Here is a 19,518-nt window from a genome sequence, read left to right as displayed (position 1 = left end):
TCGACGAGAGGAACACGATACTGGCAAAAGTAATGTCATGGCTTTTTTGAGTCAAAAGTTATCGCCGAAAAACCGATTTTCGTAAAAACGGCTATTTTTGGAGTTTTTGCCCTCTGGAGGCTAAACCGTTGACCTGAGGTCAAATCTGAGAACATTAGTCAGAAAAGCCTGTAAAAGGGCTATCGAATGCGCTTTTCCGCGGCGCTGTAGCTCTATCGGTTCCCGAGATAGCCGTTGGCAGTTTCCAAAAAGTTGAAATAGTCAACATTTTACCTTTGGTGACCTCTGGTGACCTGACCTTTGACCTGACCCAAAAAATGACTGAAGTGTTTTCGTCCTTTTTTTGGACGTTCTTTCGATTGCCGTTTACCGCGTGTCGCTACGTGGCCCAGGAGCCGAGTTAGAAGGGGAGTGTTCAGACAACCCCCCGGCCCGGCGCGGAATCTCAGAGCACCGGCCCGGCGCGGGTTAAGACGGTAGTGGCACGCTGGCTCAAGCATGCCAAGTCTTTTCCTGGCCTCCGTACCCATCAAAAGGCACACGTATGTGAGGTTGGACGGGAGGGGGCGCACGCACGCGCCCCAGGCGCATTAAGATCCTGTCCGGATTAAGATTTTGACGTCTGATGTCTCACTGCTACGGCGACATGGTATGAGTTGGACGGAGTCTGACCCCGCCCCCGGTATGAGTTGGACGGAGTCTGACCCCGCCCCCGGTTGGTATGAGTTGGACGGAGTCTGACCCCGCCCCCGGTTGGCAGGCACCTATAACCAGGGACATGGTATGAGTTGGACGGAGTCTGACCCCGCCCCCCGGTATGAGTTGGACGGAGTCTGACCCCGCCCCCGGTATGAGTTGGACGGAGTCTGACCCCGCCCCCGGTTGGTATGAGTTGGACGGAGTCTGACCCCGCCCCCGGTTGGCAGGCACCTATAACCAGGGACATGGTATGAGTTGGACGGAGTCTGACCCCGCCCCCCGGTATGAGTTGGACGGAGTCTGACCCCGCCCCCGGTATGAGTTGGACGGAGTCTGACCCCGCCCCCGGTTGGTATGAGTTGGACGGAGTCTGACCCCGCCCCCGGTTGGCAGGCACCTATAACCAGGGACATGGTATGAGTTGGACGGAGTCTGACCCCGCCCCCGGTATGAGTTGGACGGAGTCTGACCCCGCCCCCGGTTGGTATGAGTTGGACGGAGTCTGACCCCGCCCCCCGGTATGAGTTGGACGGAGTCTGACCCCGCCCCCGGTATGAGTTGGACGGAGTCTGACCCCGCCCCCGGTATGAGTTGGACGGAGTCTGACCCCGCCCCCGGTATGAGTTGGACGGAGTCTGACCCCGCCCCCGCAGTATGAGTTGGACGGAGTCTGACCTCGCCCCCGGTATGAGTTGGACGCAGTCTGACCCCGCCCCCGGTTGGCAGGCACGTACCAGGGACAGTGGCAGCGCGGCTCGCGGCACGGCTACGGCGTGCGAACGTCGGCCGCGTTCGGCGCGGCGTCCACCTCCAAGAGCAAGGCGCACCACCAGTCGGCGGCGTCTCTGCGCTCGGAGCCGCCGGCCGACCCGACCGCCGAGCGCGACCGGCGCGTCAACGACACGCGCGGCGGCTTCGTGCTGCAGGTGAACTCTGAGGAGCCGCCGCCGCGGCGCGGCTCCGCCGTCGACAAGCCCACCACGCTGCGGCAGAATATCCTCCAGGTGAGGCGGCTGGCCTTTGTAGCGACTCAGTGACGGCAGATAGTAGCGGCGCAGGCGGGGACTGGCTGATACGAGGGTGAGAGTGAGGAGAGGAGCGGAACACAGTCGGAACACCGTGAGACGCCCCCCGTGTCGGACGTCCGACTGAGCCCCCCCCCCCCCTCCGTGCCGGCCAGGGGCTGCGGTTGCGGAAGCAGCGCAGCACTGGCGAGCTGGAGAGACGCACCGCGGCCGGCGGCAGCGTGCGCTCGACGCGCAGCACCTCCTCGTGGCAGTCGAGCGACTCGACCAAGTCACACGTGACCAACGGCAGCTACCACACCGAGTCCAACGCCAGCTTCGTGGTGGAGGTGGGTGGCGCCGCGCGGCCAGCGCAGACTGACACCGCACACCAGGCAGTGATATCAACTGATATCAAGCTCTAGGCTACATAGCTGGAAAAAATAGTGTAATTTCAGTGTTATTTTGACAATGTGTTTGTTTTGGTAACCTCCTGACCTGACCTTAGGTCACTGGAACTAAGACGCGTGTCAAATGGATGCCCCTAAAAGTGCCTCAAAACTGGTGCCACGGTGTTCATGTTTTTACGAAAAACTTTGTGATTTCATTGTCGCTAAACTATAATTCGTTTTTTAGTTTGACCCTCACTAAATATTTTTTAACACAGTACGAGAATTGGTAGCTGAAATACTGAAAAACTAGTTAACGCACATTGCATTGGAGATATGAAATAATATTTTCACAATAAGTTTGTAACACCGATGATGTAGGTACGGGTATGTTAAACGCCATTCGACTTATTATTTTGTCCAATTATAATTCCAGACAAGTCCTCTCTCATTGTGGATTTGTAAACATGGGCAAGTGCCGAGCTGCGAGTCTGGGAAAAAAGGAGCCAGGTAGAAATAATTTTGATGCAGTTGGTCGTCTGCGAAATCAATGTGCATCAACCAATTTTCTCAGTAATTCAGCCAGCAATTATCGTGCTGTGTTCGAAGAGACGTTTACAGGGAGGGTCGAAAACAAATTATAGTGCAAATATACCGTGGCCTTGTACCGGTTTTATGACCTGATGGCTTGACCTGAACTCCTGTGACTTGAAATTTTCTTCAATATCTTCTAAATCTCTAGGCTATCAACACGAAGTTTCAGCACCTTCATCTGCATTAATTTGACATTTTTTGTCCAAATAGAACTTTCTTAGCTACGATAGGTCAGTCGGAAATGACGTCAGAGTTACGCCATGTTCGACCGATTTTGATGTAAAATGTTGATCGACGGCAATCGCTTTCAAGAGCCCAATTTTTTACAGCTGGCACCAATGTCTTTACCAGAGAGGGCGTACAATACACACTTACAGAGGGCTATCAAACTGTGATCTTGGCTTTTAAAACTGAGAAAATTTTGAACTTTCACATAAAGCCTTAAAAAAAAAACTTCAAACTATAGAGTTTTGACCTTTCGAAAAATCAGATCATATCAGACAGATACAACGGCCAAATCTAGAAAGTTTTAGCTCAATATCTTTAAAAATTGTCGAGGCAGGTATCCGCTTTTACCATATGGTGGAGTATCTCTTTAGTATTAGCAGGAGCGTTCGGAAATCTCTGGTATACCTATGCTTTCGGCCCGCTCAGACTGTAGTGCTTTAAGTAGCTGGGAAACGTTTTCGGCCTGTGGTCATTTTTCGTATGCCAGCAGAAAATTGTTTCGAGGTCATTGACCCATCTCTCAACATTGCTTACAGTCAAAGCTCATTTCTAGCAATGCTTCTTTTATCTTTGCGTTGCCCGGAAGACGGGATAATTAATTTGGGGGGGCCATGTGGCGATATCTATCCGTAGGTACGAAACGCAAATAAACGCCAATAATCAAATTTTATTCAGATAGCGTCATTTTGGACCCGTCGACAGGACAGTGTTGACAGCTCCAGGTGCCGTGTTTCTTAGTTCATCTTGATGTTCACGATTCCATGGATACCTACTGATGTTGAGCACGATATATGAAGAGCCGTAAACTGATATTTTGAAGAAAGCCTTCAACTTCTTACGCATTGGTCACTTTTTCTCAACGTTTCCTTACTTTCATTTTTTCTAAAATAAAAATTAATAAAATCGCCGAAGTCAAATCCTTAGAAACTGGTGGGAAGCGTGGTTTTGAAAAGGCTCATTTTGCAACCATGTGCACCATATGATAAAATAAATACCACACTTAGGCCCTTAGGCCGGAATTATTTCTTAAAGACCTCGGTCGTTGTTTGATTTTCCACCGAACCGATTTTCAAAGTTGGGTGGCTTTTCCACCCACCCAACTGCATCATCAGAGGTGCCCACATGGGCAGTGCCGCAGTGGGCCCCTCTGATGCCGTCAGGAGGACCCTCAGAAGCGGATGTGGGCTCGCCTCTGCAGCCTGCGTAGGGGCCCACAAAGACCGCGTTTTGGGACCATGAGTAAGGGGGCTCAGGTGCAGTAAGGATGCATAGAGAAGCCGGTATGGGGCCTAGGAAACAGGTTGGGGTCTCAGAGCCCCCACAGGACTCGAAGGCTTGCTCGGAGACTGTCGGGTAGGGGGATCTGGCGGGGGAGGGAGGCTCAGTAGCCAGTGTGTGCCCCAAAGACTGCAGAGACCGCCGCCGGTGCCGGTGCCGTCGGTGGCGGTGACGGTCAGTGGGAGCGGACGCGACTGGCCACGCAGTTGTGTCGGCCGGCCGGGCACAGGTGTGCGCGCGGAGCGGCGTCAGGGCGGCCCCGGCCCCGGCCCCGGACCCGGCCAGCTGGTGCCGCTCCAATCCCGGTCATCGGAGCCCGGCCGGCGCGTCTGTGTGCATGTGCGTGTGACGCGCACCTCTGGTGCGAGCTGGTGGTGCGCATTGGACGGCCCTCCGCTGCCACCAGCGAGCCAGACGGCCGCGGCTTCGGGTAGTCGCATAGACATCAGATATGCAGCATGTGGTGACTAAAAGCATAGGTATCTACTTGCCTGTACTCTACGGTCAGTGGGAGCGATGCATACCTAGTTGGGAACACCCAACTATGCATGTACATACATGATGTGCCAATAAAGCCAAGGCTTTAAAGCTTCGAAGATGAAAAAGAGCTAACGAATGCGCTTTTCTGTGGCGTTCTAGCTCATCCGGCTCCTGAGCTATGAGCTGGTTTGTCGAAAATTGTCGAAGTTTGACCTCGAAATTGGCAAAATTTTACCTTCCATGACATCTGGTGACCCTGGCCTTTGACATGACCTAAAACATGCCCGACATAATTTCTTCATTATTTTTTACGCTCTTTTGAACGCCGCCTACAGCGTGAGCCTACGTGGCCCAGGAGCCGAGTTAGAAGGGGCTGTTTAAACTCCCCCAGCATGAGGTGTGGACATCCAGGACCCGCCCCAGGTGGGGTGCGGGTTAACCCTCGCCCGTAAACGGCGATCTGCCACCTTCGCCCATGCAGGGGGGGGGGGTTGGTGCGACCCCCCCCCTGGCGTTTGAAAACGGAGCGTCGTAGAGCTTAGCGGAAAAGACCAACGGATTGCTCTCGCCGAGATCTCGCGATTGGTGGTATATTTTTTGGTCCTAGGTCAACATTTGACCTACTTTTGACCGGTCAAAGGTCAAATTTTCGGAAAAATAGACTTTTTTCAACTTTCCGCGGGGATTGCGGCAAAACGGTGGGAGATATTGACTTGAAACCTTCACTATCGTGTTCCTTGATCAATTCTCTATCGTTTGGTATGTATTTTGTTTCCCTAGCTCTAAAAATGGCGCGTTGGGAGCGCCGGAAGTCGGCAAGGTCACAGTCGGCGGCAGAAATTCGAAAAATCAAAATTTAAATTTTTGAAATCTGATTGTATTTTTGGATTGGGAAGGTCCATTTGCTCCCTATAGAAGCTAATATTGCTGCATATTCCCATTGAGGTGACAAGAATTAGCAAAATAGTGGTTCGGGCGCTTTTCAAAAATAGTACCGGACGCTGTTCCTCTTGTGACGTCATAGCTCCGTGACCTGACCTGACCCGGTCAAGTTTCTTATACCATATGATAGCCAATACTTGCCCCAACATGCATGGGAAGTTTCATCACGATCCATCAACCGATGTCCGTACCACCGGCAGGAAACCTCGGGCGTTGGCACTCAGTTTGTGAAAATCCGGCCGGAGGCTGTTCCCTTTGTGACGTCATAACTCCGTGACCTGACATGACCCGGTCAAATTTTTTTTTATCAAAAGATGCGCAAGGTTTGCCCCATAAGGTACCCATAATTTGGCGGCGCTGCGCGCCGCCGTTTTTGCACTATTTCCGAAAAACCTCAGGGGGGGTTGCACCAACCCCCCCCCCCCCTACATGGGCGAGGGTTAAGGGACGAAAAGAAAAATAATGGATAGGAGGCACACTTCTAAAACCGGAGACTTACGCTAGATATTGACTGGATAAATCGATTGCGTCCTTTACAGGGATGCACCACCGAGGGAGGGAGGGAGGCCCCGGTCAGCCGGTGGGGTAGACTGCCACCGGAACTCCCCCCTCCCCCCTAACCGGCGGCGCGCTGTGGTCGCCAGTACGAAACCCGATGGCACGGGACCGAGATGGCTACTACATGAGTACAGAAATGCTCGGAAAACTGTCACAGCACCATTACAAGAAACTGCAATAAACTGTCAGAACGCACTTACCTACAGAAACCCCTGCAGTTGCTGCTGTACAGAGAGTCGCTGCTGATACTACTGCACACAGTTGTTGCTGGACAGGACTGACGGTTCGACTCGAATCGTTCGAGTTTGGGTTTCTGTAGAGTGGCAACTGCAGGGTCCCGGAGATAGATATGATGGGCGCTGTGCCGGCCGAAGCGGAAGAGCTTTTGATCGCTTGTGGCAGCACCACCTAAATCAAACTAGGGCAAATTTGCCAAACAAAGCCTCCCAGTGCCCGTCCCACGGCCTCATACACCGGCGAGCCCGTATCGTTAGCCGGCCACCCGAGCGACCGTTAGGTCCGCGTCGGGCGCCGCGCTGTGGGTGCGTTAGGCGCCGCGCTGTGGGTGCGTTAGGCGCCGCGCTGTGGGTGCGTTAGGCGCCGCGCTGTGGAGTCGTGGACGGCTGTGCTGTGGAAGGCTGTGCTGTGGACGGTTGTGGTGTGGAAGGCTGTGCTGTGGACGCCCTGGGCCTGTGCTGCGGAAGGCTGGGCTGTGGGTGCGTTAGGCGCTGTGCTGCGGACCGCTGTGCTCTGGGTGCGCTGGGCGCTGTGCTGTGGACGGCTGTGCTGTGGACGCGCTGGGCGCTGTGCTGTGGATGGCTGTGCTGTGGACGCGCTGGGCGCTGTGCTGTGGACGGCTGTGCTGTGGGTGCGTTAGGCGCTGTGCTGTGGACGGCTGTGCTGTGGGCGCGCTGGGCCTGTGCTGTGGACGGCTGTGCTCTGGGCGCGCTGGGCGCTGTGCTGCGGAAGGCTGTGCTGTGGAAGGCTGTGCTGTGGACGGCTGTGCTGTGGACGGCTGTGCTGTGGACGGCTGTGCTGCGGACGGCTGTGCTGCGGACGGCTGTGCTGTGGACGGCTGTGCTGCGGACGCGTTGGACGCCGTGCTGTGGACGGCTGGACCGCAGCGCTGCTGACACTGCTTCTCTGCCCACAGGACGAGCAAATGGACAGCAACGTCACCGAAACTTATATGGGCGAGTGGAAAAACGACCGGCGTGTCGGCTACGGCGTCTGCGAGCGCTCCGACGGACTGCGCTACGAGGGCGAGTGGTACAACAACAAAAAGTACGGCTACGGCGTCACCACTTTCAAGGACGGCACGCGCGAGGAGGGCAAGTACAAGAACAACGTGCTGGTGACGTCGCATAAGAAGAAGCACCTGCTGCTGATGCGCTCTGCCAAGTTTCGTGAGCGGATCGAGGCGGCCGTGAGCGCGGCCGGCCGTGGCTCCAAGATCGCCCTGCAGAAGGCTGACATCGCCATCAGCAGGTGAGCCGCCTGCCCACAACTGCCATTTGCAAATAAACCAATATGGCGGACAAACGCACTCTACAAAATGGCTACCATATGCTGTCAGAATTCCTTAAAGACTCTTCTGGTGAATACCCAAAGGAGTAGGACTTAACCCTCGCCCGTAAACGGCGATCTGCCACCTTCGCCCATGCAGGGGGGGGGGGGGGGTTGGTGCGACCCCCCCCCCTTGGCGTTTGAAAACGGAGCGTCGTAGAGCTTAGCGGAAAAGACCAACGGATTGCTCTCGCCGAGATCTCGCGATTGGTGGTATATTTTTTGGTCCTAGGTCAACATTTGACCTACTTTTGACTGGTCAAAGGTCAAATTTTCGGAAAAATAGACTTTTTTCAACTTTCCGCGGCGATTGCGGCAAAACGGTGGGAGATATCGACTTGAAACCTTCACTATCGTGTTCCTTGATCAATTCTCTATCGTTTGGTATGTATTTTGTTTCCCTAGCTCTAAAAATGGCGCGTTGGGAGCGCCGGAAGTCGGCAAGGTCACAGTCGGCGGCAGAAATTCGAAAAATCAAAATTTAAATTTTTGAAATCTGATTGTATTTTTGGATTTCGGAGGTCCATTTGCTCCCTATAGAAGCTAATATTGCTGCATATTCCCATTGAGGTGACAAGAATTAGCAAAATAGTGGTTCGGGCGCTTTTCAAAAATAGTACCGGACGCTGTTCCTCTTGTGACGTCATAGCTCCGTGACCTGACCTGACCCGGTCAAGTTTCTTATACCATATGATAGCCAATACTTGCCCCAACATGCATGGGAAGTTTCATCACGATCCATCAACCGATGACCGTACCACCGGCAGGAAACCTCGGGCGTTGGCACTCAGTTTGTGAAAATCCGGCCGGAGGCTGTTCCCTTTGTGACGTCATAACTCCGTGACCTGACATGACCCGGTCAAATTTTTTTTTATCAAAAGATGCGCAAGGCTTGCCCCATAAGGTACCCAAAATTTGGCAGCGCTGCGCGCCGCCGTTTTTGCACTATTTCCGAAAAGCCTCAGGGGGGGGGGGTTGCACCAACCACCCCCCCTACATGGGCGAGGGTTAAGAAGAGTTGTCCAGGTAGGAACAGTTCAGCCAGAGTTACATCAGCACATTGAAAGAATATTTCATAAGCATCCGGCAGGAGTATAAGGAGAGCACGGAAATAGGTAGGGGCGACTCTGACAAAATTATCACAATAGCCTTGGGAAGTATAATGGAAGCTTGCAACAAGTTTTTGCTGTGGTCACGGTGAATAAATAAGGAGTTGTCGACGCATCAACCCAGAATTAAAGCTGGTACGGAGTCAACTTTTCTCTCAGTGTAGTTTAGTAAAGAGGACCTATTGCATGAACTGGAACATAAGTTCTTTACCAAGCCTGCCCACTTTTTAACGTTTTGCATATAAAAGTGAAATGTGTCATTCTTGATAGCATACAATGGATAATGGTACAATGGTACATGGTTTAAACTTTAAACTTATTCATCTTCGACGGCCCACAGTATCCGACTGCCCCGTTCGGCCGAGCAGTCCCCCTCTGACCGGCCCGGCAGACCAGTCCCCTCTGACCGGCCGGGCAGACCAGTCCCTCTGACCGGCGCCCGGCTCACCCCCCCCCCCCCCTCTCGGTGCGCCGCAGCTGACACACCGTGTCCCGCAGGACGGCCACCGCCCGCGGTAAGGCCGAACAGGCCGACGTGGCCGGGCAGCACGCGCGAGAGGACTCGGCCGTCGCCCGGCTGCACGCCAAGCAGTTCGCGCCCGACTTTCTGCAGCCAGGCGAGTGTCCCGCCGCCGCGCCCCTCCCGACATCCGACATCCGCCGGGGCCAGGCGCGGCGTAACTCCGACATCCGCCGGGGCCAGGCGCGGCGTACCTCCGACATCCTCCGGGGCTAGAGGCGCGGCGTAACTCCGACATCCTCCGGGGCTAACTGGGGCAACTCCGATATCAGATGGATACACAGTAGTCCCACGCTGATGTCACGGATCGGGGTCCCAGGTTAGAGTCCTGTATTATGTTTTCGGATCAGGGTCGTGCGTCAGGGTCCCGGATCAGTGTTCAGGATCGGGATAGCGGATCAGGGTAAACGATCATGGTCCTGATCAAGAACACTGGGTAAGAACTAAGAGTCATATATCAAGCGCGCTGGAGCAAGGACACTGGAGTATATGTGCAGGTATGTACACTCGGGGGCAGATTGATGTTCTACAACTCTTTATCCACCGGGTTCCTATGGCTCAGCATTGGCAGCAGCCGCCTGGTACCGGTAGACTGTGCCGCTTCACTTACTTGTCAAGCGGCACAGCCTACCCACACCGTATGACACCGGTCTGGGTCGGTGGCTGGAAGGCGACGTGGGCCGCCTGTGACGTCAGCGCAGCGGTGAGGGCCGAGCCCGGAGGCATGGCTCGGGTCGGCGCGGCGCGGCGGCTGGCGAGGGCTGGGGAGTGAGGTGGGGTGGGAGCACGGACCATCGCGCGGCTGAACGAGTGTAGTTACTTTCGCGTCTCAAAGGCGCCAATTATTCTACCTAACAATTGTGCTAAAGCAGTTGTTAAAATGTCCTATCCCCAAGACAGCGCCTATCATCATACATGCCATGCACATTACGACACACTTAAACGTGGCATTGGGACAGCCGATAGAATTTATATCACACGTGCATCGAGTTGCGGAGCTACATTGTTTTTAACAGATAAGTATTAAGGCCTTGATTGAGCTCATTGGTGTCTATTATTTCGCACAGCAATCGTCCAGAAACGTTGGAACTGGGGTTTTTGAATAGCGCGGCGTCCCAACTTTAAGCAACTCTCACTGTTCCTCTAATGTGTGGTCGCAGCCACCAATAGCAAACCGTTCCATCTAGGAACAAATAAATCGCGCACCTGGGACGGTTCGAACCGGGTTTCTCCTACCGGTCACCCTACGACGCTAGCGTGTATCCACTGAGCTGCCGAAACCAGCGACCACCCGCCGCGGTCAAACGCGATCAAATGTCACAATACTGTCATTGGCGGTCAGCGGGTGAATGTCATTTTGTTTTGTGCAGACGAGGACCATTCTCGGACCTCGGTAGCTCAGTGGATGAACGCTCGCGTCGTGAGCTGGCCGGTGGGAGAGAAGCCCGGTTCGAACCCCCCTGAGTGGCCGAGTTTTTGGCTCCTAGTTGGAACGGTTTGCTATTGGGGGCTGCGACCACATATTAGAGCAACAGTAATAATCGCTTTAAATTGGAGCGTTGGCTGCGGCACTACTCATAACCCGATGAGTGTGAGGCAGAGATCGACCAGGCAGGACGACCATCTTGTTTTACCACGCATCAGAACAGAGTCAGGGAGGAGAATGTTCATCTACCGGGGGGCCCGAGCATATAATGCCCTACCACCCTCCGTACGGGACGGACGCACCGCGGCTTTCAAAAACGCTTTGCGGATACACATGGGTCAGGCGCGGCAGATGCAGGTGTGAGCGTGCTCGTGTGTGGTACCTTTTAGCATTCTTTCATTGGGTTAGTTGCCTTTTGCATTGTTTTATGTCGTATTAGTGTCGTGTGTGTATGCCTTTTATCCCACAACTGACGTAAGCACATGAAAAGCCGGTGTATGTTTACCTGGATGAGCTTGAAATACATTCTGAATTCTGAATTCTGAACCCCCAGTTCCCACGTCTCTGGACGATTGCCGTGCGAAACAATAGACACAAATCTGCTCAATCAAGGCCTTACTAATATGTCATACAAAATATAGCTCCGCACCTCGATGCACGAGTGACATAAGTTCTATCGGCTGTCCCATTGCCATGCTAAGTGTGTCGTAATGTGCATTGCAAGTATGATGATAGGCACTGTCTTGGGGATAGGACATTTTAACAACTGCTTTAGCACAATTGTTAGGTAGAATAATTGGCGCCTTGAGACGCAAAAGTTAACTACACTCGCTCAGCCGTGCGATGTCCGTGCTCCCACCCCACCTCACTCCCCAGCCCTCGCCAGCCGCCGCGCCGCGCCGACCCGAGCCATGCCTCCGGGCTCGGCCCTCACCGCTGCGCTGACGTCACAGGCGGCCCACATCACCTTCCAGCCACCGACCCAGACCGGTGTCACACGGGTGGGGTAGGCTGTGCCGCTTGACAAGTAAGTGAAGCGGCACAGTCTACCGGTACCAGGCGGCTGCTGCCAATGCTGAGCCATAGGAACCCGGTGGATAAAGAGTTGTAGAACATCAATCTGCCCCCGAGTGTACCATGGTCGTGGATCAAGGTCCTGAATCGGGGTCATTTAAGAAGGGTTCTGGATCAGGATCATACATCAGGTTCCTGGATTAGGGTTTGAATCAGGTTCCTGGATCATGGTCAACATACGGGATCCTGAATCAGATTCCTGTATCAGGTTCCTGTACTTAGCTATGTCCTAGATCGGGGTCATTGGAGTATGGTCCTTGATAAGGGTCCTCGATCAGCTCACTGGCTCAGGGTCCTGGATCAGGATCATGTAGCAGGCTCCTGGATCAGGATCATGTAGCAGGCTCCTGGATCCGGTCCTGGATCAGGCTCCTGGATCCGGCTCCTGGATCGGGGTCCTGGATCATGCTCCTGGATCCGGTCCGGGATCAGGGTCCCGGATTGGAGTCCTGGGTCAGGGTCTCGGCCAGTCAGCCGGCGATTATTTCCAGCCTGGCGTGCGGCCAGCGCCGCCGCGGTCGCCAATGGGCCTGAGCTTCGACAAGAGCGGCCGGAGGGCTTCGCCAGTCTCGGCCGAGGTCTGAGGGCTTCGCCAGTCTCGGCTGAGGTCTCGGCTGACCGGGCCTTCTTACGGGGGCGGGCCAGTCTCGGCTGACTAGCCGGACCGCACTTAGGTATACAGGGCTGGTCAGAGAGGAGGGCGGATGGAGGGGAAAGGAGGGAGGGAGGGAGGGAGGGAGGGAGGGGAGCGGAGGGGAGGGAAGGGGAGGGGAGGGGAGGGAGGAAGGGAGGGAGGGAGGGAGGGAAGGGAGGGGTGGGGTGGACATACATTGAGGGCAACGTTACACTAGGTCATACCTACGGCAGTATATGTGCAATGGGAATGCAAGGAACGGGCACCCAACCATCCCATCGCGGTGTGCCCCCTTCAGGCAGCCCTGGCTGGGGCTTCCAGTCAGTGCAACCAGCATAGCTCGTCCTTCATGATCACGTGGCGTGAGCCATGCCGCACACTCATCATCTGACCGGCCGTGACCCTAATATCTGACCAACTGTGACCCCAGTATCTTACCGGCCGTGACCCAGTATCTGACCGCTGACCGGCCCTCCGGCAGGCTCGGACGGCTACCGGACGCGTGTGGACGCCGCCCGGCTGGGCCACACGGACCTGAACGTGCCGCACATCCGCACCGAGAGTCCGCCGCCGCCCAACGGGCTGCCGCCGGGACTGGACGGGCCCGTGCCGCCGCACCCGGCCGGCCGCTCCGAGCGCGACTCGGCCGCCGAGCGGCGCACCAGCGTCACCAGTGGCGTCACGGCGCGCGCCGGCTCCCTGGCCAATGACGACCGCGTCAGTGTCGACTACTTCCCCGCGGCGCTGCAGCGGCGCGTCAGTGGTGCCGAGCCCGGCCACGGCTCCCGGCGACCGTCCACGGCTGACCCGCCGGGCCGCGGCTCCCGGCGGCCCTCCACGGCTGACCCGCCAGGCCGCGGCTCCCGGCGGCCCTCGCACGCCAGCGTGGCCGCCGCGCCCACCGCCATGTGCGACAACGACCGGTTCGAGCACTACCGGCGGCCGGCCAGCAGTCGGGACGGCTCGGTGGAGCGGGCCGGCCGCCGGTCGGCCTCTGGCGCGCGCCACACGCCGCTGCCGGCCGAGCCGGCGCCGGCGGCCAGCCCCGAGCCGGCCGGCCGGCCGCACTTCTTCATCCCGGAGACGCCGCAGCAGGCGGCAGAAATGGCCGAGCTGATGGGAGCCGGCGGCCACGCCATGAAGAGGACCGAGAGCATGTTCATGCCGGGGCCGCAGGGTCGCCGCGGCGGAGCGGTGAGTGGTGCACTCAGCCGCTCACCTTCCCCAGGGAAGGCAGCAGAGCGGGCAGGCCGGGTGGGAGGGCGGCCAGGGCTCAGCCCCGGGGTGCTGCAGGTATGTAGGGCGCTCGACTGGGGGCCCAGTCCTGGTCAGCGAGAATGCCACCAGGTCGTCCTCGGGTCGGCCGCTGGAGGTGTGGCGGCTCGCACGCTCACTGGGTCTGGGCAGGACAGGGTCCGCAGTCCGCCTTTACGGCTTCTAGTGAGCGGTGACTGTCTGAGCAGGTAGGTATGTTCTCCGAGTGCGGATAGAAATCAGACACATTCAGAGCCGGGCTCGCCAGCTGGGCGCTTTTGCCGCCCGTACGAGTATGGAGTGTGTGGCTGAGCTGGGTCACGGCCGGGACTTCCAGCCAGGTAGGATCACGTCGGGGTCGCTCCCCTACGCTGGTCGGCTGAGGCGGCGCCTGATTGTCCCCAGCACTGGCCATTTAGGGGGTGTCTGGTTATCCCTAACATTGGTCGTCTGAGGCCCTATCTGATTATCCCTAGCACTTCTGGGCTGAGGCGGTGTCTGGTTATTGGCTGCTCTACTTCGGTCACTTCTGGTGAGGCGGCATGGGGCCTGGAGACCGGCTGAGGCGCTGTCCCACTGGGTGAGTTGGAAGACGTCGGTGGTGCTCCGGGCGGTAGCTGCTGTGCCACGGACCGGCGGCGCGACGGTCGCCTCCCGTGGGACCCGGCCCAACGGGCCCGCTGGGAAATCAGCCCCGAGAGGTGCCGCGAGCGGTGGCGACACCGACCCTACCCGACCCGACCCGGGAGCGGCGCGCCACCGACCCGACCCGACCCGACCCGACCCGGGAGCGGCGGCGCCACCGACCCGACCCGACCCGGGAGCGACGGCGCCACCGACTCGACCCGGGAGCGGCGGCGACACCGACCCGACCCGACCCGACCCGACCCGACCCGACCCGACCCGCGAGCGGCGGCGACACCGACCCGACCCGGGAGCGGCGGCGCCACCGACCCGACCCGACCCGGGAGCGGCGGCGCCACAGGCGGCGGTACTCGCCAACACTTGAATGGCTGTGGGGCAGGGGAGGCGCAGCGGTGAATGGGCACAGGATTACAACCGGCTTCACTGCTTGTTTTTGGTTTATTCACCGTTTCTTTGCATCTTTGTCAATGATCTCTATGTATCTGATATTCAGTCGTGTACTCCACAGCTATTCACGGTCCCCTACCGCTCACAGCTACCTATCACTGATCGGCAGCAAATGTGTGCAGCTTCCCTCAGCTAACACTGGTCCGTCCTCTCCCAGCTGGCACCGTTCCCCGTCCCTCAGCTGACACCGTTCCCTCCCTCAGCTGACACCGTTCCCTCCCTCAGCTGACACCGTTCCCTCCCTCCACTGACACCGTTTCCCGTCCCTCAGCTGACACCGTTCCCTCCCTCAGCTGACACCGTTCCTTCCCTCAGCTGACACCGTTCCCTCCCTCAGCTGACACTGCTCCCTCCCACAGCTGACACCGTTCCCTCCCTCAGCTGACACCGTTCCCTCCCTCAGCTGACACCGTTCCCGTCCCTCCACTGACACCGTTCCCTCCCTCAGCTGACACCGTTCCCTCCCTCAGCTGACACCGGTCGCTCCGTCCCTCAGCTGACACCGTTCCCTCCCTCAGCTGACACCGTTCCCTCCCTCAGCTGACACCGTTCCCTCCCTCAGCTGACACCGTTCCCTCCCTCAGCTGACACTGTTCCCTCCCTCAGCTGACACCGTTCCCTCCCTCAGCTGACACCGTTCCCTCCCTCAGCTGACACCGTTCCCTCCCTCAGCTGACACCGTTCCCTCCCTCAGCTGACACCGTTCCCTCCCTCCACTGACACCGTTCCCTCCCTCCACTGACACCGTTCCCTCCCTCAGCTGACACCGTTCCCTCCCTCCACTGACACCGTTCCCTCCCTCAGCTGACACCGTTCCCTCCCTCAGCTGACACTGTTCCCTCCCTCAGCTGACACCGTTCCCTCCCTGAGCTGACACCGTTCCCTCCCTGAGCTGACACCGTTCCCTCCCTCAGCTGACACCGTTCCCTCCCTCAGCTGACACCGTTCCCTCCCTCCCCGGTCGCTCCGTCCCTCAGCTGACACCGTTCCCTCCGTCCCTCAGCTGACACCGTTCCCTCCCTCCCCGGTCGCTCCGTCCCTCAGCTGACACCGTTCCCTCCCTCAGCTGACACCGTTCCCTCCCTCAGCTGACACTGTTCCCTCCCTCAGCTGACACCGTTCCCTCCCTCAGCTGACACCGTTCCCTCGCTCAGCTGACACCGTTCCCTCGCTCAGCTGACACCGTCCCCTCCCTCAGCTGACACCGTTCCCTCCCTCAGCTGACACCGTTCCCTCCCTCAGCTGACACCGCTCCCTCCCTCAGCTGACACCGCTCCCTCCCTCAGCTGACACCGTTCCCTCCCTCAGCTGACACCGCTCCCTACCTCAGCTGACACCGTTCCCTCCCTCAGCTGAATCCGTTCCACCGTTCCCTCCCTCAGCTGACACCGCTCCCTTCCTCAGCTGACACCGTTCCCTCCCTCCACTGACACCGTTCCCTCCCTCAGCTGACACCGTTCCCTCCCTCAGCTGACACCGTTCCCTCCCTCCCCGGTCGCTCCGTCCCTCAGCTGACACCGTTCCCTCCCTCCCCGGTCGCTCCGTCCCTCAGCTGACACCGTTCCCTCCCTCAGCTGACACCGTTCCCTCCCTCAGCTGACACCGTTCCCTCCCTCAGCTGACACCGTTCCCTCCCTCCCCGGTCGCTCCGTCCCTCAGCTGACACCGTTCCCTCCCTCAGCTGACACCGTTCCCTCCCTCAGCTGACACTGTTCCCTCCCTCAGCTGACACCGTTCCCTCCCTCAGCTGACACCGTTCCCTCCCTGAGCTGACACCGTTCCCTCCCTCAGCTGACACCGTTCCCTCCCTCAGCTGACACCGTTCCCTCCCTCCCCGGTCGCTCCGTCCCTCAGCTGACACCGTTCCCTCCCTCAGCTGACACTGTTCCCTCCCTCAGCTGACACCGTTCCCTCCCTCAGCTGACACCGTTCCCTCCCTCAGCTGACACCGTTCCCTCCCTCCACTGACACCGTTCCCTCCCTCCACTGACACCGTTCCCTCCCTCAGCTGACACCGTTCCCTCCCTCAGCTGACACTGTTCCCTCCCTCAGCTGACACCGTTCCCTCCCTCAGCTGACACCGTTCCCTCCCTGAGCTGACACCGTTCCCTCCCTCAGCTGACACCGTTCCCTCCCTCAGCTGACACCGTTCCCTCCCTGAGCTGACACCGTTCCCTCCCTCAGCTGACACCGTTCCCTCCCTCAGCTGACACCGTTCCCTCCCTCCCCGGTCGCTCCGTCCCTCAGCTGACACCGTTCCCTCCCTCCCCGGTCGCTCCGTCCCTCAGCTGACACCGTTCCCTCCCTCAGCTGACACCGTTCCCTCCCTCAGCTGACACCGTTCCCTCCCTCAGCAGTCAGCTGACACCGCTCCCTCCCTCAGCTGACACCGTTCCCTCGCTCAGCTGACACCGTCCCCTCCCTCAGCTGACACCGTTCCCTCCCTCAGCTGACACCGTTCCCTCCCTCAGCTGACACCGTTCCCTCCCTCAGCTGACACCGTTCCCTCCCTCCACTGACACCGTTCCCTCCTTCCACTGACACCGTTCCCTCCCTCAGCTGACACCGTTCCCTCCCTCAGCTGACACCGTTCCCTCCCTCATCTGACACCGTTCCCTCCCTCAGCTGACACCGTTCCTTCCCTCAGCTGACACCGTTCCTTCCCTCAGCTGACACCGTTCCCTCCCTCAGCTGACACCGTTCCCTCCCTCAGCTGACACCGTTCCCTCCCTCAGCTGACACCGTTCCCTCCCTGAGCTGACACCGTTCCCTCCCTCAGCTGACACCGTTCCCTCCCTCAGCTGACACCGGTCCCTCCCTCCGGCAGCCCTCACTCACCGCCGCCACGCTGCAGCGCAAGAAGTCGATGCCGGACGCGGCCACGCTGCCGGTGAAGGCGCGCGTGATGCCGCGCGAGGAGGCCAACTACTTGGCCGCCAGTCAGCGCGAGTTCGGCCGCCGCCAGGCAGAGGAGGCGGCCATGTATCGCGCCAACCCGCTGCTCTATGTCTTCAATCCCAAAGTCAAGGTTAGACGGGCCGCGCGGCGCGCCGATTCAGAGGCAAAAACGTATACTAGCCGTTTTCGCGACGGCTATCACGATGTGCTGAAATTTTCTCACCGTGGGGTAATTTGAACATTCTGCCTTTACGGGCCATACAAACGACAATCTAAACAGCTCCGATGTGTTTGATCCATAAACAAATAGGCAGAACAATGCTAAGCTTACCTTCATTTGAAAAACGAACACAGCAACATATATAACAGTTGCAGAGTATCAATACATGCATGCTACACACCGGTCAGTTGACAGAAGTCGCATCTCTTCGAGTAATAGATCGTTTACCATTTCCTTTCGATAAAAACTCCCCCAATCTTACTTCATCTGTTAACCCTCGCACCGACGGGGGGGGCGGATATCCGCCCCCCGCCCCCCCCCCTGAGGTTTTTCGCGAATAGCGGGAAAACCGCGGCGCTACACCGCGGCGCGTAGCGCCGCGAAATTTCGTATGACTAACCTCATCAATTTTACACATGGTGTGCAAGTTTGAACCTCCTACCTTTTAAGGTCAGGTCACCAGGTCACTTTGAATGACCCAACCTCAAGTCACTTTTTTGCAACTTTGTCACCGTGCCAGAGCTACAGTAGATGTCGGAGGCCTTTGAAAGTCGCAGGATATTATTAGGTCATTAGTAGCTACAATTTGTATCTATCGGAATTTTGATATAGGTGACCTAAGGTCAGGTCAATTTCGCGACCTCCCCATTATAAGTCAATGGGGGAAAAATCAACTCCCTGTTTTTACCACTAAAACGGGTCGGAATGGCCCCATATAGCATACATGACTTCATATACGATCAACCTTCACTACCTTGAGGTCTGTTTTGCTGTTGGGCAGCTGTGAGGTCATGTGACGTCATCAAAGGTCACCAAAGGTTTTTGGCCAATAACTCCGTACAGAAACAAGATACAGACGCGTGGATGGTCTCATTGTGTTCAGCTCGTCAAGACGCATCGAATGATATACATGATGACCTCGAGGTCACGTGACCTGAGGTCAACCTTTGACCTTGACCTTTCGAGGTCAACATATATATCATTCGATGCGGATTGACGAGAGGATCACGATGATGCCCTTAGTTTGTTCCTATCTTGACTAATTCGAAAGTTATTCGAGAAAAACTCTCCATATCTAGCGCCGCCATTTTGACTTTTTCGACCCCTGTGACGTCATATTTGACCTGACCTGAAAATGACCTTAGTAAAAATTGTAGATCGTGGCCGTGCGTATCCGATGCCGTTTACCGCTTGTCGCTATCTTGCTTCGTTCTCGAGATCTCAGGGGGGGGGGCGGTCATCCGCCCCCCCCCCGTCGCGTCGGTGCGAAGTTGGCGCAGACCCCCGTCGGTGCGCGGGTTAAAGTGGTGCTAATCGGAACCTGGACATTCGGAGTTTCGATTTTGTCTAATGTCCAATTCGGAATTTAACTGAACAAAGGTAGCAGACCGAACATGATTGGAGGATGGCCTGCTACACTTCAGCATTTTTATAAAGGAATCGTAAATAGCATTGACTGGATAATAGGAAGTCTAGTTAAGCTCTTAATATAGGTAGGTAATGAACACTTTTTGGCTGGTAAATTACATTATCAGCAATTTAACCCTCGCCGG

General features: G+C 57.1%; 1 protein-coding gene across 1 annotated transcript in view; it reads left to right on the top strand.

Annotated features, from left to right (window-relative positions):
* LOC122375876 (junctophilin-1-like) overlaps positions 1–19,518 on the top strand; it is a 61,411-nt gene that overhangs the window by 32,238 nt on the left and 9,655 nt on the right. The window contains exons 3-8 of the mRNA XM_043355486.1: positions 1,426–1,703; positions 1,880–2,053; positions 7,326–7,660; positions 9,346–9,464; positions 12,983–13,695; positions 17,675–17,875. Of these exons, the coding sequence (XP_043211421.1) occupies positions 1,426–1,703; positions 1,880–2,053; positions 7,326–7,660; positions 9,346–9,464; positions 12,983–13,695; positions 17,675–17,875 (1,820 nt within the window). The remainder of the gene's footprint in view (positions 1–1,425; positions 1,704–1,879; positions 2,054–7,325; positions 7,661–9,345; positions 9,465–12,982; positions 13,696–17,674; positions 17,876–19,518) is intronic.

The sequence above is a fragment of the Amphibalanus amphitrite genome, unplaced genomic scaffold (genome assembly GCF_019059575.1).
Source record: "Amphibalanus amphitrite isolate SeventyFive unplaced genomic scaffold, NRLGWU_Aamphi_draft 000004F_arrow, whole genome shotgun sequence".
Classification (NCBI taxonomy): Eukaryota; Metazoa; Arthropoda; class Thecostraca; order Balanomorpha; family Balanidae; genus Amphibalanus; species Amphibalanus amphitrite.
The sequence above is the reverse complement of the archived record's forward strand: the minus strand, read 5'-3'. Positions and strand labels throughout refer to the sequence as shown.